General features: G+C 45.5%; 1 protein-coding gene across 3 annotated transcripts in view; it reads right to left on the minus strand.

Moving 5' to 3' along the window:
* Positions 1–21,016, minus strand: part of Lnx2 (ligand of numb-protein X 2) — a 64,937-nt gene that overhangs the window by 7,475 nt on the left and 36,446 nt on the right. For all 3 annotated transcript variants that reach the window (XM_031338759.1, XM_031338757.1, XM_031338758.1), the window contains exons 2-7: positions 20,024–20,491; positions 11,919–12,160; positions 10,805–11,004; positions 6,325–6,693; positions 4,688–4,822; positions 3,702–3,879 (exon numbers count right to left, since the gene is read on the minus strand). In XM_031338759.1, the coding sequence (XP_031194619.1) occupies positions 3,702–3,879; positions 4,688–4,822; positions 6,325–6,693; positions 10,805–11,004; positions 11,919–12,160; positions 20,024–20,433 (1,534 nt within the window). In that variant the 5' untranslated portion in view covers positions 20,434–20,491. The remainder of the gene's footprint in view (positions 1–3,701; positions 3,880–4,687; positions 4,823–6,324; positions 6,694–10,804; positions 11,005–11,918; positions 12,161–20,023; positions 20,492–21,016) is intronic.

Consider the following 21,016-nt stretch of genomic DNA (forward strand, 5'->3'; position numbering starts at 1 on the left):
AAAAAAAAAAAAAACAGATTCTATTTAATATTACACAATTTTATACATATGGGGCACACATTCCAGAATATGAGAGCAGTCACCCGGGCCACTTAGTGAAATGAAACAGGATTTGAACATCTTCCCTTGGTTGAAGGGGGAACAACATGTTTGTTAGTCTCCCAAGTTAAAATAAAACAATAAAAAGGAGACACAGGGATTATTAAAGGACACAAGTGTAGTGGGCTGGTCTTACGCTGCTATATATTCAAACACTAAATACCAGTCCCCAAGATGTGGCTGCCCCCAGTGAGCAGATCCTCATATACACATACATAAGTGATATAACATCAACCTTGCTCCCCAATTTAACTGGTCAATAACAAGCTAGAGCTTGTGATTGGGCAGTGGAGGGAGAAAGGTGGGACTTGAGGATTGAGTGAGGGATCTCAGGAGAGACCAAAGGGAGGAGAAGGAAGAACACGGAAGTGGAGGAGGCCACCATGAGAGGAGATGGACTGTGAACACGTGGCCAGGAGAAACAGGAAGCAATGAGGGACATTATGGCTGGGAAGTAAGTTAGAATCGCTCCAAACCTGCCCCATCTAGGCTTATGGCTTATACCACCAGACTATGTCTTTTGTGCAGGCTAGCTACAATGTTTTACTCCTCTTACATACAGGGACAAAGAAAGGTTAGTTTTTCTGAGGGTGGTAGCACGTGTGTTGCATTGGTACAGAAAACCTCCCTTTACTTATCACCTGTCTTTCAGATTTCACTTTGTTTTGGTTTTTTCGAGACAGGCTTTCTCTGTGTAGCCTTAGATGTCCTGGAACTCACTCTGTAGACAAGGCTAGCCTTGAACTCAAAGATCTGTCTGCTTCAGCCTCTTGGGTACTGAAACTAAAGGTGTACCACCATCACCTGACTAATCTTTCAGACTGTTAAAGCAACAGATTCTCATTGAGAGGGGCTACTCCACCCACCAAACTCCAGATGGGTGCCTAGCCCAATTGTCATCAGAGGGGCTTCCTCCAGCAGCTGTTGGGAACAGATGTAGAGACCCACAGCCAAACATTAGGCGGAGAGATAGCCCAAACTGGAGATGTCCATCAGGATTCTCTCCAGGGGCCAGAGGGGTGGAGGACACCAGGAGAACAAGGCCCACAGATTCAACTAAGCAGGGCTCATATGGGCTCCCAGAGCCTGAAGCGGCAATCACAGGGCCTGCATGGGTCTGCGCTATGTCCTCTGCATATGTCATGATTGTGTAGCTTGGTGTTGTTGTGCGACTCCTAACAGCGGGAGTTGGGGTGTCTCTGAATCTTTCACCTGCTCTTGGGGCCCTTTTCCTTCTCCTGGGTTGCCTTGGGGGTTTGTGTCTAGTCTTATTGTATCTTCTTCTTCTTCTTTTTAAAAAATACTTATTTATTTATTATATGTAAGTACACTGTAGCTGTCGTCAGACGCACCAGAAGAAGGCATTAGATCTCATTACAGACAGTTGGAAGCCACCGTGTGGTTGCTGGGATTTGAACTCAGGATCTTTGGAAGAGCAGTCAGTGCTCTTAACCGCTGAGCCATCTCTCCAGCCCCTTATTGTATCTTCTTATTCTGTGTTCTGTTGCTATCCCTTGGGAGTCCTGCTCTTTTCTGAAGGGAAATGGAGGAGTAGATCTGGGTGAGGTGGGGAGAGGGACTGGGAAGAATGGAGGGAGAGAAAACTTTGGTTGGGATGTGCTGTGTGAGAGAATAAATAAATAAATAAGACCCCATATGTCATTTTAAGTTACACATATATTACTAAGTCAAGGGGGGAAAATAAGTTAATTTTTTTCTTATAGGTTCAGTAAAAATAAGCCATCATGTTTATGATGCTCAGACAGCTGGGCCTCTTAAAGGACAGAGAGAACATAGAACTTGCAGCTTGTTAAGCTGTGAATCTGTGCTTTTTTTTCCTCTTCATTGCACTTCCTATGTGAATCATGTATTTGGCTTACTTTTGCTATTGTGTAGAACATTTTGCTCTGTGAACCTGAGCTCAGAGTCCACTGCAGGTTAGGGCACTGACACCCCTGTTGGGCTTCATTGTTTGCTACAGTATGGAGTGGTGGCAGGGCGTCCAGAGGGAAAGCGCCCATTGTGGCTGTACATTGTGACTGCATTAGTTTGACCGGGAGCCACTATTTACAGAGTGGCTGTCACAAAAATAATCCTTTTATATAATCCTTGAGGAAAGGTGGGGTTTGGATTGTTATTTTGTATAACTCAATTTTTGAGAGCACTACAAAAATAAACAAATGGCTGTGGATTCAAATTAAAAAAAACCAAAAAACAAAAAACTTGGAAGGCGCTCCCATGTGTGTGCTCAACAATAAAACCAAAACAAACCAAAACCCAAGAAGGAACTGAACTGTCACCAAATTCTATAATTGGCCAAGTAACTTAAGAAAAAATAGTAGCCTTGTTGAAATACATGTCCAGCGCTGTGGGCTTTACTCCGTTGGCTGCAGAGCATCACCATGGTTCCCAAGAATATTTTAGAGCAGCTTGAGGGCATCTGAGCCCTGCCTCTGGCAAGCAGTCGGGGTGAGCCGTTTTCCATGCAATTGCCTTCTTGGGAGAAATATCTATTTCTGTCCCTAAATTAGATAATTTATGGTTTTAACTAATTTGGAAAAGTTCTTTAAAATTCCTTGATATGGCACATACACGTTCATAAATGTATGATTTATAAACATTTTCCCCACTCTGTGGTTTACCTAAGACATCGCTGCCTAATTACAGGTCACAAGACTTTACATGTGGGCTCCTCACAAGTGCCTTAGCTTTTGCATAAGGTCTTAAATTCATTGTGAGCTCGCCTTTGTGAGGTTGGAGAGAGAGCCTACCTTCATTACTGGGAAAATAACTTTTCAGCTTCAATTTTCTTCCCGTATGAACCTCATCACAGACTGCTATTCTATCATGGCAAAAGTGCTCCATTATATGTTTTCCTTTGTGCACATTAACAGACTAGAGAGGGAATGTGAAGTGTGAAGGAGTTAAACCTCTGAAACTAGCTTTGTCCTCTGCTCCTGAGTCCTTGACACACTGGCTGGGATATCTGCATGAGGTCGGAGGGCAACCTTCAGAATCCCGTCTTCTCTGCTGAGTTCTGGGGACAGGACTCAGGTCATCAGGCTTGGATGGCAGGTGCTTTTACCTCCTTGGCCATCATACAGGTCCTGGATACTTTATTATAACCAATGCTGTATTTTAGTGACATGGCCTTCAGCATTATCTTCCATGGCTAGAAGCACAAGAATCTCAGAGGTTCTTTTCCAAGATAAAAATAAGCCTGAGTACTGCAGAGTCTTGAACCATCATCAGGGTTAATTCCTAACTTTACAGAAGAACACCATGTTTTCTATACAAGGACACTTTAAAAGGCTTTTAAAAGTCACGTTTAACATGAAACACAGTAATTACTTCTTAACACTGTGACTGTACTTCTGAGATGGGACCTGGATGAGCTCCCAGGACCCCATCTTACCTCTCTTGTATCTTTCTATTTCTTTTTTTTTTCCGGTTTTTCGAGACAGGGTTTCTCTCTGTAGCCTTGGCTGTCCTGGAACTCACTCTATAGACCAGGCTGGCCTTGAACTCAGAAATCTGCCTGCCTCTGCCCCCCAAGTGCTGGGACTGAAGGAGTGTGCCACCACTGCCCAGTCCCATCTTACCTCTCTTGATCCTGCCGTCTCGAGCAAGGCAGCCATGGGGCGGCACACTGGTCACAAAGATGGGCAGCTCACCACTCTTGCTCCCTCTGCCCCCAGCAACTGTCATCCCAAGGGACTCATGAGGCTCCTTCTTTACAGTGATGTGCTTCTCCTGGCATGTGACACACCGAGTGAGGTCCTATGGTTCAAGGGAAGGTCTTGGGTAATTAACAACACGCAGCTGAGGAAGATAGGCAAACAAGGTGACAGTTCTGGGTGGTTTATAAAGGGACTTTATGCCTTACTCCTAAATGAGGACCAAAGCTCTTTGCTTTTGAGACAGGGTCTCACTATGTACTCCTGATTTACCTGGAACTCACTCTGGCTGGCCTTGAACTTACAGAGATCTGCCCACCTCTGACTCCTGAGTGTAGAGACTGCAGACATGTGCCACCACTGCACAGCCAATAGATGGGGATTTTAATACCATAAAAACACACACTATCCATGTGCCTGTCAAAGCTTATGTTCACATAGCTAATTCTGTTAGCATAACATGCCTAACTACTAACCATGGACTTTATGTGTTCATGATGCATTTTTAGTCATAACACTGATGATAACATCTGAACAGGTAACCTGAAAAGAACCTGCTTCCCAGTAGCACTAAGCACATGGACTGTCCTGGAGGGTCACTTCTAGTCAATCACCAAGCAGGTGACACCTTCCTGACAAGAAACTACAATGGCCGACGTGGGAGGCAACTCTCAGATTGTGAACCCCAAACAACTAGGCTCAGCTTTCCAACAGAATGACAGCTTACATTTTAGGTTTAAAGTAAAAAACAGGCAAAGCCCAAACAAACAAACCAAACCAAACCAAACCAAAACCCCAATTGTACATTGCATTGTGACTGGCAGGCATACACAAGGCCTACACTTATATCTTATCGAGGTAACAGTGATCCTTAGAGGGCGATGGGGGTTAAAGGAGAGACCCACCCTCACCTTGTGTGAGCCTGGCCGGCTGTGCGAGGGTGGCTGGGCATGACTGCTGTTGTGTGCTCCGGCCTCACGGCTGCCATTGCTGGGCTGGGGCTTCCCTGGTCTGGCAATTGTTAAGTTCACCCTCTCTCCGCTGGCCTGGGGAAGACAGTTCATCACTATCTGTCACAAATGATGTCTGCACCTTAAAGATCGATAGTGGAACCCATTCTTTTCTCTCTCATCAAGGCAGGTTCTCACTGAGTAACCTAAGGCTGGAAATGCCACCAATGTGCAATGCCTTGGGACACTGATTTTCTGTGTACTTGTTAATTCCCTCACCAAAGCCTCATGGGCAGTCACTACCTGGTGGCAGGAAGGTCACTGGCTAATATTTTCAAATCTTTTACACTGAGACACACACACACACACACACACACACAGATACACACACAGACACATACAATACACATACACAGACACACACAGGTCTTTAAGAGTTAAATTCTTTTGTATCAGTTTATAGATTTAACAACAGTAAGCCTTAATTTAATCGAAGGCTGGCAGCTACCATTTTAAATGCCTGCTGTCTGAGTGAAGGTCAGCACGTGTGTCACGTCTAAGGTCATGATGTACTTTTTAAAGGTACATCTGACTTACCCAACGCCTCTGTTCCGTCATCACCACAACCCCCAACTTTACTATTATTCCTGTGGAAGGAAGATCTGACAGCCTGCTTTAAGGAACTGTGAGAGGAAGTAGAATCCTTGCCCATGACTAAAATTAACAATGTTAGGAAACTCCTTTAAGGGCTGGAAAGGTGACTCAGCAGGTAGGGGCACTTGCTGCAATGCCTGATGATCTAAGTTCAATCTCTTGGACCTCCACGGTGGAAGAAGAGAACCAGCTACTGCAGTCGTCCTCTGATCTCCATGTGCACCACGGAAGGCACACACCTGCGCGCGTGCACACACACACACACACACACACACACACACACACACACTTGCACTCATGTACACATGCATGCACATACATGCAAAATTAAGTTTAATATAAAAATTGCTTTATTTTCTGCCCTTCAATTGGAAAATAAGTGATAAACAGCTTTGATACTGTACTCTTAAGTCATTTCGCCACATCTGCATCATCTCCAGGGTCTTAGATGCAAATGCTGAGGTGACAGAGCCCTGCTGTTTACAACCCAGAGCTCTGATTGCTACCTCACACTGTGGGGAGTGTCAAGTGGTTACTGAGCTTTCTTGCAATACACACTCATTGTCATTACTGCTAATACCCAGAGCAGCAAACCAGCATTTCAACTGTCCTTGAAAACTGCTTTGACAAGCTTCCTGGTTGAAGTGAACCCTTGCTTCTCTTGAAATGATGTAAAGCTGAGGTGTTTACACTGTACAGATGCTCCAAAGTACGTGGGAGCACAGGTTCCAGGAAAACAGTCAACAACAACACCCTAAACAAACAGAACACACACACATACACAGATCTATTTAGGGAAGTTATATATAACAGTGTGGATTTTGAAGACTACTTTTTAAGATAACCATGTCTGATTTTCCAAAGAAACATTGCCGGCCCAGGTTATGCGCCAGTGAAAACAGACACGGCTGTGTGACGATCCAGGTGCAGTATTGGACATTTACCTGAATAATCTGGGCAGCAAGCTCTGGGGTCCCATGCTTCAAGTCCTGTCCATTGATGGCCAGCACCCGGTCATTGCTGTTGAGCCTGCCGTCCTGCGCTGCCAACCCCCCTTCTAGGAGGTCAAGAATGAAAACACCTGGCTCATCTGTCCTTCGGACTAATTTAATGCCAAGCTGCTCTGCAGAGTCACGTTTGTGGAGCAGCACTTGGAAGACCTCGTCCCGCGGCCCACTGCCGTCTGCATGGCTGTTGGCACGGCTGCCGAAGCGCCTCTCCCGCAGCACTGTCAGCTGCAGCGTGCTGCACGGCTGCGAGAGCACGGCCCGGGCATGGTTATGGGACACGTTGCTGATGTCGTAATTGTTGACCTACAACAGACAGACACACAAAACTCCTATGACCAGTGCATTACAATATTCTATATTCCTAACTTGCAGAAATATTTAAGATGACATCTCCAAAGGGACCAATATGAAAAAAATGCTACAGGATCCCTTACCTACAAGGAAAGCCTCTAAAGACTTATACAGCAGGAAATTTAAAACGAATTACAGCACAATGTTGTAGTTAGGGACACAGCCATCGATGACACTCTGAGATTACAGTCCTTGCCAGTTATTTCTTGGTAACCTTGGGGAATATGGAACTTGGCTCCTCAGGATCCACTCTACTTCCCAGGACCAGTGTGAGAGGGAGCAGGCTACATCCTGCCAGGGCAAGCCCACATCAAGCACAGCACTAGTGGCTCGCAGGCTTCCGTTCCTAGATTTTCAAAGCTGCTTTACCTAACGAAACACACTTACTTTAAACAAAATAAATCATTTTATTTCTTAAAAAGTTGCACATTCTGAGTGACTTTTAAAGTATATAATTACAATTCCACTCTAATTATCAGCATACACATATAATGCATATTTAATATGCTGAGTGTAATTCAATATTCATGCACTCATTAGAATGTACAGCCTTGATACAATTACAGTGACTGATCTTTGAACATGTAACATATCACTTAGGAAAATAGTCCAGCTTCAATTACCCACCTAGGAGGTGAGTATAATTTTCGTATTTATCACAATTAGAGTTCTCTGAATCCATCAGAGATAAAAACCAATGTTGTCTAAGCACCTCTAATGGGAGAGCTCTGGGTTAGGAACATGACCATCAGGAGCCCCGGCGCGCGCGCGTGTGTGGCGCTACACAAAAGGCCTTCCTCCTCTTACCTATTTCAGATGGGCAGTTAGAGCGCTTTGAATTTGAGCTGTTTGCTTATTTTCTGAGTTTGACAGTTTTGAACAGTACTGCCTTGGATTTTGTTGATTTTGGTCTATGGATACCTTTTAAAATGCAGTCATCAAATCTGCAGGCACTGTACATGAGCTTACTGTTCTCCCATGTCTATAACATTTGTATAAGCAGCAGTACATTGACAGAAATGATAATACTGGACTTGAGACCAGAATTCCAAGGTGTTCTGGAAACCCTGGCCAGTGGGACCCATGAGTCCATCATCATTTTAGCAGTTTAGCTGTGAGCTGATACCGCTGTGTTCACACATTTTCTGTCTTCAGACAGTCACAAGGGATAACATGCCGGGCTGAAACCTGACTCTGCTCTGCAGCCATACACAAGCACACAGCCTGCTTTCTCTGTACAGGAGGCTGGGGGTACCCAACTATGAAAAGACTCCTTCTCCAAGAATGCATACATGGCTGTCAGTGAGACTCAGAGAAAACAGACTGTGTCTTGATTTTGTACAAAGAGCACAAACAGCGCTATTGTGCATTTTGACTAAATATGGCCTTTGTTTGTTAACCAACACGATGTAAGTCACCGATGTTTCTGATCAAACGAAAAATATTTACTTTTAATGTTTTAGAAGCTATATCTCTTTTAATAACACTGATATAATTTATAACGAGCAGCATTTTCCCTCTAAAACTGCTCAAAGGCTGCATATGAATCTCTGAAGAGGTATGTAAAGTTGTGAGAACATAAGTTCCCCTTGTAAAGACGCTACCTCATTGAATGTGTGTGTGTGTGTGTGTGTGGTGTGCTCACACCCACACACACAAGCTTTAATATAGAAAACTCTAGTTACTCCATTAACAGCATGTTTACTAAGCTAAAACTAGTGTAGCCACCAGTCTGTAAATGAACCACCACAGGGATTTTGAAATTGGTAAACTTTGTTAAAAAAAAAAAAAGACAAAAGTATACACTTAAAAGTATTGCTAGAAAGGCTAGATGAGGAGAGAGAGGGCTGCAGTAAAGGTCAAGGTATGAAGCTGTGTGGGAGGAGGGTACTAGGAAATAGCTTTAAGACTATCTGTAAATGTGGGAAGGAGTTAGGAACGGAGGAATACAGGCCAAGTGTCATCAATGTGGCCAGTCTTGTGCAGCCAGAGAATATACATAAGACAACAGAAAAGATACAGTACATGGAAATGGTACATCAGAGGCTGAACTGCAAAAGCAATTTGAAGTTCTGTCTGTGTCAGCCACCCCAGTGGCCTGGAAGGGTGTGGGGCTTGAGGACTAGAGAGAAAACAATGGTTAAATGGTCAGACACACAAATGCCGTGGATCCCCAGTGAAAACCCCATCCCTGCTGTCCTGCAGTCTGGCCCCTCCTGTTCCACAGCTACAGATTCCTCCGGGGACAGCTAAGTTCCTAGAGGTTGCAGGTTTGTTTTGCTATAGGAGACAACTATTCTCAACAGGACGCCACAGCCAAGCTCACTCTCGTTGCTCTCTGTATCAACTGAATCTTCCCTGTCACACTGCGATAAATCTGAATCACAAACCAAAAGACTGGGGACTTTTGCAGCCACCAGAGAAAGACTGTGCATACAGTAAAATTTCAGAAGCACCTTACTTAGTGTGGTGGATCATGCACAGAAGTGTGATTGAGAAACCAAGGGAATGGGATCAGTGTGGGAAGAGCGGCTGGACATTTGCAGGGGAGAGCACACAGACCGGAGCACAGTGTGGGAGCAGGCTGAGGAGAGAGAGTTGGTTTCCCACAGGGAGGCAGGAAGGCTAGCATGCTCAACCTTCCAATGGGAAGAGATGTTCTATGACGGCAGGACAGACTTTTACTTTTAAAATGTATCCCTCACAGTATGGTGCCTGGAGCACTGTAGGGAAGAACTCTGATTAGGAAGCGAGGCTGTAGTCGGTTGGTCGTGGCCTATGCCTTTAATTCCAGCACTTGGGAGGCAGAGGCAGGTGGATTTCTGAGCTTGAGGCCAGCCTGGTCTACAGAGTGAGTGCCAGGACAGCCAGGGCTACACAGAGAAATCCTGTCATGAAAAACTAAAAAAAAGCTGTGAGGCTGCATGAGGTCCTTGGATCGTGACTGCTGTTGGCAATGAGGGTTGTAGCAGCATCACTCTGGAAGTGAACAACGTGGAGTCAGGGAGGAGAGCCGGAGGAGGGTACCGGAAGGAGTGTTGAAGGAGTGTCAAAGGCCTGGACTGGGGAGGTGGTAGAGAAAGAGAGAGGCGAGAGGCCTCGGAGGATCACAGCAAAGGACGAACGGGTCGAGGGAGACAGGGCTTATGCTTGAGCACTGAGAAGGCAGTCTTCCTCCTGTTCATGAATATTTTTCTCATAGAAATTACACCCCCCACCCCTCGCTTTTTTTCACTTTTTAAATCACAGGGACTTGAATGGCCAGGGCAGTTTTCCTATGAAACAGGACACTCACTGTCCCTGTCCTTTCAGTAATGTCTTCTAATAATAGAAGAATATCTGGTCCTATGCTAATGCTTTGGGGGAATAGCTGTTGCTTTCTAAAGGCAGTACTCTGGGGACAACAGAGAGCAGCGACTGAACACCCAGAGCTGGATGCTGGCAGGGCATCAGGGAACGACTGTTCTGAATTTACCCAGCATTCTATGGTACAAGCTTGTTTAATTCAGGCTGAGGTATAACTCAGTGTCAGAGTGCTTGCCTAGCACATGCACAGATCTGGGTTGAGTTCCCAGGACAGTGCAAAAGATTATCATCAGCAGCCAGTGCTGGGCAGGTCTGTCTGCCACATTCTAGTCATCAAGGAATAGAAGGACCAGTCAGACATGCAGGGATGAGATGGACAAAAAGCTGGCTATACAGTAAAAGCAATGGGAAAGAAAGGTCTGGCCTGGTCAGTGATGGCCCTGGAATAGCCAAAGAGTCCAACCCAGAAGTGTCCAGGGTCCCACATGCCCAGGGATCCCCCGCCCCTAAATGTCCAATTGGACACAAGACTGGAATTAAAGTGAGAGAAGAAAATAGCTGGGTACGGTGGCACACACCGTTAGCCCCAGCTGCAGGAGACATAGGATCTAGGCAGAGCTTCATAGTAAGACCTGCCTCAAAACACACACACACACACACACACACACACACACACAATTAAAAACAGCAAAACCAATTTTTCTATAATTCAGTTTCTACAGCATCCCAATTGTCTAAGTTGTGGTGGAGCTGGTACCTGAAGAATCTGGTCTCCGGCAAGGAGCCTTCCATCTCTGGCGATGACCCCATCCCGGTAGACTTCCTGAATGACAATGTTGATCAGTGGTGTCTCGTTGCCGCCCACAATGCTGATTCCTAATTGTATGTACGGGTTAGAGCGGTGGATCTCAATGGTGGTGATCTCTCCTTCTGGTAAACTAAGTGGCTGTTGTACAGCTGCCAAGTCAAAGAGAGAACAGTGTTTATGTTCAGATTCTGTCTAGCTCAACACAGGGTCTTGTAGATGAGCAATGTCTATGTCAATAAAACATGGTTAAAATTAGCCAGTTTCTTCTTCCACAGGCGATCAGTAACCATCAGTGAATAATTTCTATGTACTAGGCCAGTAAGGACCACACACTAACAGAAAGCCACCGTGCACAAGCACAGATTGTGCAAAGCTATAGGGAAACAAAACAAAATGCTGTGGTCTGGTGGATAACCCCACAGGAGCAGAGAAAAGGCCACAATAGCCCCGAGTAGTAAGGGGTGAAAGTGTCACAGATGTGTCAAGAAACATGAACACGGAGGGTGATTTATGGTTTCTTAGAGAAAATGAGTTCTAGAATTAACAGCAGCCCAGGCTCTGTGTGCTTCCTAGTGCGTGTGCAGGTAACAGGGGTGTGGGTCAGATGATGTATTCCCAGGCACACATTAGCTGGCCATCTGAGCCTTCATCTTTCAAGGCTCACGGTTTTAACCTGGTTTCGTTTGTTTGTTTGTTTGTTTAATTCTTAATGCTATGCACATTTACTTAATTAACACAGTGCTTAGTGTAGTGACTTTTTGAGTTGTCTGTGTTGCGTTTGTGGTTTTGCTGCTGATCAGATTCTGATCACACACATGAAAGTAGGGAGTTCCAGTGGGAAAGGATAGAGAACCGGCTTCCTCCAGGTAAGATTTTATTTCTTTATTTGCTTTATTTCTGGACTGCAGCCAGCTAGAGCTGCAGGGTGTGGAGGGGTAATGATGTGGTATGCAAACCACACTCCAATGCAACTGTGTCGACAGGACACAAGCACATGCTGGAAGGGCAGGGGAGGAAAGGCAAGGGAGACCAGATACACCAGGGAGTGTTGCGTCACACGTACAGTCAGCTGCAGTGCTCTCCTCGAAGGCAGGGTTGTCCAGGCCAGGCTCCTCGGTCCACACAGGAAGAGGTGCCGGTGTCAAGTTTCTCTCGCCAGGCACGGTGCCCAAGCAGTCCGTTTCAGGGGGTGAGGTGCCTGGAGGATCTATTACGATGGATCCAGTTTCACCCTCAATCTGTGTTTGAGCTTGACTAGTTTTCCTCCTCTCTAGATCGACTCTCCGGTGAGAGGCTCCAGGACACCTAGAAAGAGCAGCAGGTGCTTTTCAGGTGGTTTGAGAAGGAGAAGTTGAGTAGGAAGGAGAATGGGTGGGGTTAATCAACAGTGTACACCTGAACAAATACACAGCAACTGCTTATGTACAAGGGAGCCTAAAGTACCCACAATTCAGCACACAGTTCTGATCCAATCTCTGTCCAAACTGAGTTCTCACTACTCTACTTGGCAGGCAAATTCAGTTAAGACATTAAGACAATGACAGCCAAAAGCCAAAATACTCAGGTAGACTCTAGTTGCCTGGAAGTATACCACAAGAGTCCTGTCTGCCTGCACTGAGAGAATGGGTATGAAATCTGGACCAGACACTGCTTTTCCTAAGCTGGGTGTCTCAGCCAGGGGTGGCAATCTACAGGCTTCTTCATGTGAATGTGCCACTGTGCCTCACCACATTTGGGGGCAAGCATACTGAGGGAGCTTAACAACTCTCAGCAAGGCTCAGCCAATCTGCCCTATGCTAAGCACACGAGACAATAAGAACCGCTACCATGCTTTTATTTAAGCAAATGATGGGTAGAGACTCATACTCAAAAGCAATGACATGTTTAGACAAAAGCTCCTCTTGCTGGCCAGAGTATACTGATAGTACTTTTACCCACACACTGGCTGGACACAGCGAACAGTAACATGCAGTATGAAGGGTGGGAGACACGGTCAGAGTCAGTGGAGGTCCAGAGCCATAGCAGACCACACACTGAGGGTGACAGACCTGCATCCAATGACAGTATTTAAAAGTTCCGAAATTTTCCCTGTCACAAAGTACAGGACAGATTCAGTTAAAACTGAAAGCTAGTCTGAGCCATATGCAGCACATTTCCCCACAGAAGTGTGGCTAAGCATGTATATATAGATATAAAACTGCTTTCGAGTTCTGAGAAAGATGAATAAGGAAGTGCTTCCCCCTCTTCCTCCTCTCATTTATAGTGTCCTATACCCCGAGATGGAGGAACACAGATGAGTCTTCATCTTGCACTACTGTGCAACACTCCAGGAACTGTTCTTGAGAATGCCTGGCAAATATTTTTGAAAAGGAGATGAAGGAACACAAGGCCTGTAGGTGGATTAACCAGAGACACATTTGAAAGTTACCTCTCTGAAAACCATGACACCCGCAGGAGAATGGATGGAGCTGAGATCATACCACACAGCTGTGGGAAAGACAACTACTGAACACTCTCATGTACACTCTCGTGTGTGGATACGGTCAGGAGACTTAGCTAAACTAATAGCCCTATGAGGTATACAACACCTAGCCTATTGCTATTGAATACATTAAAAAAATTAATTTAAAAATGGAAAAATTTAAGCTTGCTAGAAAGGAAGAAGCAAGCATACTCATATTCCAGATGGGACAGGCAAATCCTTAACAACAGGAAACCACCCATAGGACAGGAAAAGACTAAAATGGCATCACGGGAAATCATGGGGAAAACGGCTCCAGGGGAGGAAGTCTATAGATAGAACCTTTGGGAACACCCACACTTCCACAGGATGATGGGCCATTGCTCAGTAGACCTCCACAGGGCCACTGTGCATGTGAGCACACGACAGCAAACTAATCAAGGCAGAGCAGAGGGCCCACATAGAAACAGCCAAGAGAGCCAACTGCTACAAGGAACAAACAGTAAGAGCCAGGGCTGTAGTATGACCTTAGGCAGGGCTTTAGGCTAGCAAGGCTAAGGTCCTAGTTTCAATCCCAGGGACACAATCTTGCAAGACACAAGGACCAAAAAGTGTCAGTGTGAGGTGAGGGAAAACTGGTGTGCACACCAATGCTCCAAGCACTCAAGAGGACAGGGCTAAGGCAGGGGGTTCCACAGAGAGATGACGGAGGCCCAGGCCACAGCACTAGCATTTCTGTCAACACTTCTGTTCTAGTTGGCTCTCCACTGCTGTGATAAACATTACAACCAAAAGCAGCCTGGGGAGGAGAGGGCTTATGCAATTTTACAGCTTACAGTCCTTCACTAAGGGAAGTCAGGACAAGTACTGGAGGCAGGAAACTAGACGCAGGAACTGAGGCAGAGGCCGTGGAAGACTTCCTCTCCATGGACTATTCAGCCTACCTTTTATACAGTCCAGGACCCAGGGGTGGCAATGCCCACATCAATCGCTGATCAAGACAATGCCCCCAGAGACCTGCCTCCGGGGCAACCTGATGGGAGGTGGCTCCTCAGTTGAGGCTCCCTCTCTCCATAGAACCTTAGCTTGTGTCAGGCTGATGAAAAGCCAACCAGCATAAAAGCAAGCATCCTACAACAAAACAAAACAAAACAAACAAAAAACCCCAAATCCTGGAAATTACAGAGTCTAAGTGGAAAATTAAATTAGGGCAGCTTGACCCAAGCTTGGGTGTGTGAGAGCAAGGAGGAGCTGCTAATGGGTTTCCAGTTGTTGGAATGTTCTAGACTCTAGATGATGCACAGCACTGGAGATATACAAAGATGAGGCACTGACACATACACTTTAAAGAGGTGAATTTCACACATGGAATGCAAAGTGAAGCTGTTAAAAGGCAGAGGATAGAGGAGTTCAGAGTGGGCTTGAACAGAGAAAAATACAGCCACAGCCTACTCAGAGCCATGTCTCTTGCTTGGTACACATAGAACTGAAGCACCAGGAGGCTGCACTCTGCTAGTCCCTGTGTAACAAACCACGATGTGCACAAAGCTCCTGCATCCTCACAACTGTTCTATTAATACACACGGGACACTCGAAACTGAGCTAAGCCAACATCACAAAGCAATTGAATTGCAGGGGTATAGTCCAAACACACTCTGATCAGATTTCAAAGGCTTCTGGCATTTTCCTCAATAGCAAAACTAAGTTTATTTGTGTGGAATTCTTTTTAAGTCCTAAAAAAACAAATTGATTTTTTCTACCAACAAATACTTCAAAACACCACTATGGATTATCAAAGCTAACCAGACCTAAATGATCATTAAAAACAAAAGGCTGAGGTGGGTGTATTAGCGAGTGCCCATAATCCCAGGATTTAAGAGCTACAGGCAGGAGGATCAGTTCAAAGCTAACCTAGCTGTACAGAGTTCAAGGCCAGCATGCTTATGGGAGACCTTAACACACACACACACACACACACACACACACACACACACACACACACACACACACACACACACACGAAATTGTACAACAACAAAAAGGTGGGTGTGTTGATGCCTTTAGGAAGAGATTCAAGTGAATCTCTGAGTTTAGGGCCAGCTTGGCCAACAAAGGGAATTCCAGGCCAGTCAGGGCCATCTATGCTCTTTGGAGACCCTGTCTCCAAACAAACAAACAAACAAACAAACAAGCCAAACCAATCCTGAGAGGAGATAGCTTCAGAAAATGCTTGCCTTACACATTGGAAGACCTGAGTTAAATCCCAGAACCATATTAAAACAAAGTGGGTGTGGTGGCGCATGTTTCTAATCCCAGTGCTGGGATTACTGAGCCAGGCAGCCAGGCAGACCCCTGAAGCTTGCTGGCAAGTGAGAAACCCTGCCTCGAAAACAAGCAAACAAAATAAAGAACAGGTGGGCAGTGCCTCAGCAACACCATACCACACAAGGCTGTCCTCTGGCTTTATATGCACTTGTGCACACAGACCAAAACAAAAGGACCCCAAACCTCCAAGATCCAGGTGTGGGAGAGAGCCATCCCAACAGAGCCAGGTGTGGGAGAGAATCATCCCAAGAGAACAGCGTATAGCCCAGCTATTCAGAAGCCAAGGCAAGAGAACCATCTGAGTCTGGGAGTCCGAATCTGGCTCAGGTAACACAACCAGCAAAACCCCTATGTATCTTTGGAGATGGAGCACTCAACAATAACACAGGCTACCACTTGCATGGCAGGGGCAACCTAGTGCACACGGGAAGTTAGCACAGAGGATTTAAAGCAGTAAGTAAAGCCAATAGACTAAAAGTGTATGCACGGCTGAGACCACCACACTGGGCCTAGTGGGGCTCTGAGGCAGCAGTGGTCAGGACTAATGCAGCAGCCACAAGCTGGGAGCTGCACTGGTCCACACCAATCCCTGATTAGAAGGAAACCAAAGGGCTCCAGTAGCAGAAAAGAGCAGAAAAGTTTTCCTCTCCTGCTGGCTGTACACCTGCTCCATGATCTCAGCTCTCTGAAGGAAAGCATATGTAAAATAACTTGTTTTATGCTACGGGGACATCATTCCCCCGCTACTAGGTGCACAGGAGCACTAGGAGACATGGCGCAGCAAAAACACTATGCATTATTATTATGGATTATTAGTTGTGGTAGGGAGATGGCAAAGGGATGCTTGCTAAGCCCCGTGCTAGGAGGCTGAAGCAGTGAGTGGCTTAGGATCAAGGAAAATGATAAAGACATACAACTCAGACAAAAAAATCAATCTGACAGAGAGCAAAAGGTCTTAGCAAGTCTACCTGAAGTCTCCCCTCCATAAAAGCAGTGAGCAGACTGGAGAAGTCATCAGAACTAACTACTTCTGAATTCTGGAAAGCAGTCTGGAAAGAACTGATTTAAGAAAGGTGGAAGATGGGCAGGGGAGCTGGCTTAAGTCCTGCAAACCTGAGCTTGGATCCCAGAACCTGAGCAAAAGCCTGGCACTGATGAAGCACCTGTAATCCTAGGGATGGGGGGCGGGGTTCACCAGAAGTGTGCAAGGCCAGCTAGCTTGACCTTCAAAGCAGCAGACAAAGAGATAGACATGGGCAAATAATTACTCTTGTTCTCAAAATTAAAACCAAACCAAGCCGGGCAGTGATGGAGACAGAGGTGGGTGGATTTCTGAGTTTGAGGCCAGCTTGCTCTACAGAGTTAGTTCCAGGACAGCCAGGGCTATACAGAGAAACCCTGTCTCTAAAAACACCAAAAAAACCCCAAAAAACCAAAAAAAACAAAAAAACAAACAACAACAACAACAAAAACCCAAAAACAAAAACAAAACAAAAAAACAAAAACAAAACAAAACAAGCCAGGCTGGCAGAGTGCTTGCAAGGCATATTAGGCCCTAAGTTTACTTCACAGGACTTATAAACAGATAAAAGAAAGGTAGGAACAGTGGCCCATGCCTGTAATTCCAGCATTTGGAACTGAGTTGAGACAGAATTGGGGGTTCCACGCCAGCCTGGGGCATACAATAGGAACCTGCCTCAAAAAGACTGATTTGATGTTCAATGAGCTGACACACTGCAACTCAGTGTGTCACTACTCAGTGCTGGGCATGGAATAAAGAGGAAGTGAGGACCAGGCACAGGATAGGAAGCAGCGACAGAAACTGACCGAAGGAAGCCTGATACTCAACAATCAGACAATGGCAAATTTGTAATATCTCAAGGACTATGGAAAACCACTTCTGTATGACTAAAGTCCAATAGGAGAGTACAGCTCACTGGAAACAATGAAGCAGCGTACAGTCACAGGGAACCCCAGCACAGAGGAGCACAGTGAATGAGATGGGAAATCCACTGAGCTCCACAGCACAGAGAGGACTTGGCAGACTTAAGACACAGACTGCTTGAGATTATCTAGGCTGAGAACTTCTTATCGGGTATTTCTTTTTTTCCCCTTTCCTTTTTTTTTTTTTTTTTTTTTTTTTTCCTTTTCCTCCTAAAAATTCTGGAGCAAACAAAACAAAACAAAACAAAAAAAACCAGATCTGGGTCTTCAGTGCACAAGCACACAATTTGCTTACCCCCAATAAGCACTGGCATTATTGCTCGTTTTGAGTGTTAGGTGTGGAGATGGGCTGGAGAGACTAGAGAGAAGTGTCGTACACATGAATGTTATTTGGCAAGTACCCAGCACAACTGTTTGGTCATCCATGTTTGGTATGACACAAAGGAATCCTACCCTAATAATAGTTTTGAGACACGTAAGAAGCCTTGTATGAAGATGTCATGATAGTACGTTTGTGTGCTAATTTAAAAAGAAAATAAAAGATGTATTACAGAGGGGAAAAAAAAAGACAGACAGAAAGAAAGGAAGGAAGGAAGGAAGAGGCCCAAACTATTATTCACACACAATTAGGCTTGACTAAGATTTAGCACATTCAAGCCTCGGGTGGGTCCTCAGACTCTGACTGCTGGTGACGGAGATACAGAATGTAAAGCCACGCTCCCTGCTTTTCCAAAGGCACACACCCTATTTTCTCTTAGCCCCTGTTTTAGGCAACATACCTTGGGTTCAAGCAGTTTCTCTGTAAATCTCCACATTCCTCAGGTTTTAAGACATTTTCCCCTTTAGTATAGGGAACCAAACCCATGACCTTGTACACGTTGAGCAAGGGCCTCACCTTCAGCTCTGTGTCAACAGAGTATGAGGTTCTCATCCCGAGCTGAGTGACTCAGTTTCTCACTTCTCAATTACTCCTAACGAATAAAGTGAGATCCCTTTATGGCACTGTGATCTCAGAACTGAATACCTACACGTAGCCACTTGCCTATGAGAGGCCCACTGCTCCCTCCAGCAGAGCAGTGCACAGACTCCACGGCAAAGTAGCCTGGTGCACACTGCAAAGTTTAAACATAAGCATACATTAACTAGCTCTAAATCTCCATGCACTGAGATGACAGGATTGGATCAGTCTGGTTAGCTCTAGGACTTTATGTGCTATTCTACATTAGAATGTGCTGTATCTGAATCCAGTGTGATGTGAATGTACTGTTGGCCAGAGTCAACCCAACCACACAAGTTCTTTCAATTTATGCTTAGAAACAAATACATATATTTCTGTCACTTGATGTGAGTCTAAAAGACGAGTGGTTATTTACTTATTCATATGTGTGAGCGAGTGTCTCTATGTGGGCGAATGTACCATGGTGCCCATGAGGAGGTTGGAAGAAGCTACAAGGAGTCTGTTCTCTCTGTCCATCCTGAGGGTTCTAGGGATCAAACTCAGGCTGTCTGACTCAGGGGTAAGCATCTTTACTCAATGAGCCCCGGAGCCAGCTCCGCTTTATATGATCTATTTCAAAGGCCAAGTCTTACTAAAATCAAATTCTAAGACTCAGCAGCTAGTTATACAAATAAATTACTTAGCATTTGAAACAAATGTTTATTAGAACAAAAATCACCTCTAAACATTTCTGCCTCTAATTCCTAGTTCTTACTCAGTTAAGGCTCTCAACACAGATTCTTCAAGAGCTCAGCAACTTTAATCAGCCAACTCATTTCCACCCTTCCCTGACAGCAGAACTGCTGTTTTCGTTGACTGTGGGTTAGAGTTCTGGGGTATATTTAACCCTTCACCTTTCTTTTTGTTGTTTGTTTTGTTTGAAACATGTTTTTACTATGAAGACCAGGGTGGCCTAGAACTCACAGAGGTCTGTCTGCCAAAGGCCAGTGCAGCCTCGAGTGGCTTTCGCCATCCTTAGGAAATTGGACTGATTCCAGTGTACCAACCATGCATAATGCTGCAGTAAGAATCTTCACGTACAGCTCTTCCTTATGAAAATAAACTAGACAAAAGAATTTGCTTGCATTTAGTTCCTTCCTTCTTTTGACGCCAACCCCCTTTGCAAAAGGACTTTAATATTATCATCTGTCACCCATTTGAGTTGAAACTGCATGGTATGATGAGGAAAATATTACTAAGTGGTAATTGCTTATTGTGGCTTCCATATTCATGCTTTTGAGGTATATTTTTAAATATGACCAATGCAACTTATTTATCACACCTCTTATTTGATTGGCTCATGTGTTTACTGGAGCTCATCCCCCTGCCTTAGCATATCTGTGCTGGGATTATAGGCACAAGGCACCGTTCCTGGCCCCATATGTCTCATGTAGCAGCTCTATGATCCACTTCCTTGGTGCCTCTGACCCTTCATGCTTACCTGTTTTTAAGATGTGCCTCTAGGTCACAGCGCTGCATTACACCTTGGCACACAGAAGAAAATGGACACAAGACCAGTAACTTGTCCAGAAGCTTATGGACCAGGATGCTAGATTTCTTACACAACTTGAAATGAAGCCGCTTGCGGTCCAGTGGACAGAAATCCTTCTCCTGCAGGAAGTTTCTGAGGCACTTGTAGCAGAATGTGTGTCCGCAGGGTGTGTCGAGTGGCTGGAGCAGGGGCTGGAGGCAAATGTGGCAGACGAGGTCATCGTCCACCTCCCCCTGGTAGTTGTACAAGTGGTTTTCTCTTGCCCAGTGCTGCTGGCCACACTGGAAGCACAGGGGATCTAGGGAGGAGGCCGAGGAGGCCTGCTCCACGGGCACCATCTCGTCACTGGTTGTTCCCATTGTGAGCAGGCAGTTCTCGGAGGCTCATGGGTCCAACACTTGTGGGGTGCGTGTTTGCCTAAAGCCAAGTGCAAACAAAAGTGTATTAGAAACAAAGTAGTAATAAAAATAATAAAGGAAATTAATTTCCCCAATGAGTGAGAAAGGTTCTCTCTGCCAAGCTCTGGACAAAGAACTTGCAAGCCAAAGCAAAGGCCCATGTGTCACCCAGAGAAACAGTCGCACCAGTAAGAGCAGCTGACTTGCTCTACTGACTGGTACACCCTAGCACCTCACTGTCCCCTGGGACTCTCAAGGCTAATTAATCAATTATGTTGCCTTGCTCCACCGACTGGTGTCCCCCTGCACATCGATGTCCCCTGGGACTCTCAGGGCTAATCAATCCCCCAAGGCACCAACAGTATGGTGTTCGTTATCAGCTCACTTACAGCTCCTCACTCTGCTTGATCTGAGCCCTCACAGGCAGAATGGCCACAAGACACAGGGCACAGCAAACAGGGCACAGCACACAGGGCACAGCACACAGGGCACAGGGCACACCACACAGGGCACAGGGCACACAGGGCACAGCACACAGGGCACA

The sequence above is a fragment of the Mastomys coucha genome, unplaced genomic scaffold, assembly GCF_008632895.1.
Source record: "Mastomys coucha isolate ucsf_1 unplaced genomic scaffold, UCSF_Mcou_1 pScaffold22, whole genome shotgun sequence".
NCBI lineage: Eukaryota > Metazoa > Chordata > Mammalia > Rodentia > Muridae > Mastomys > Mastomys coucha.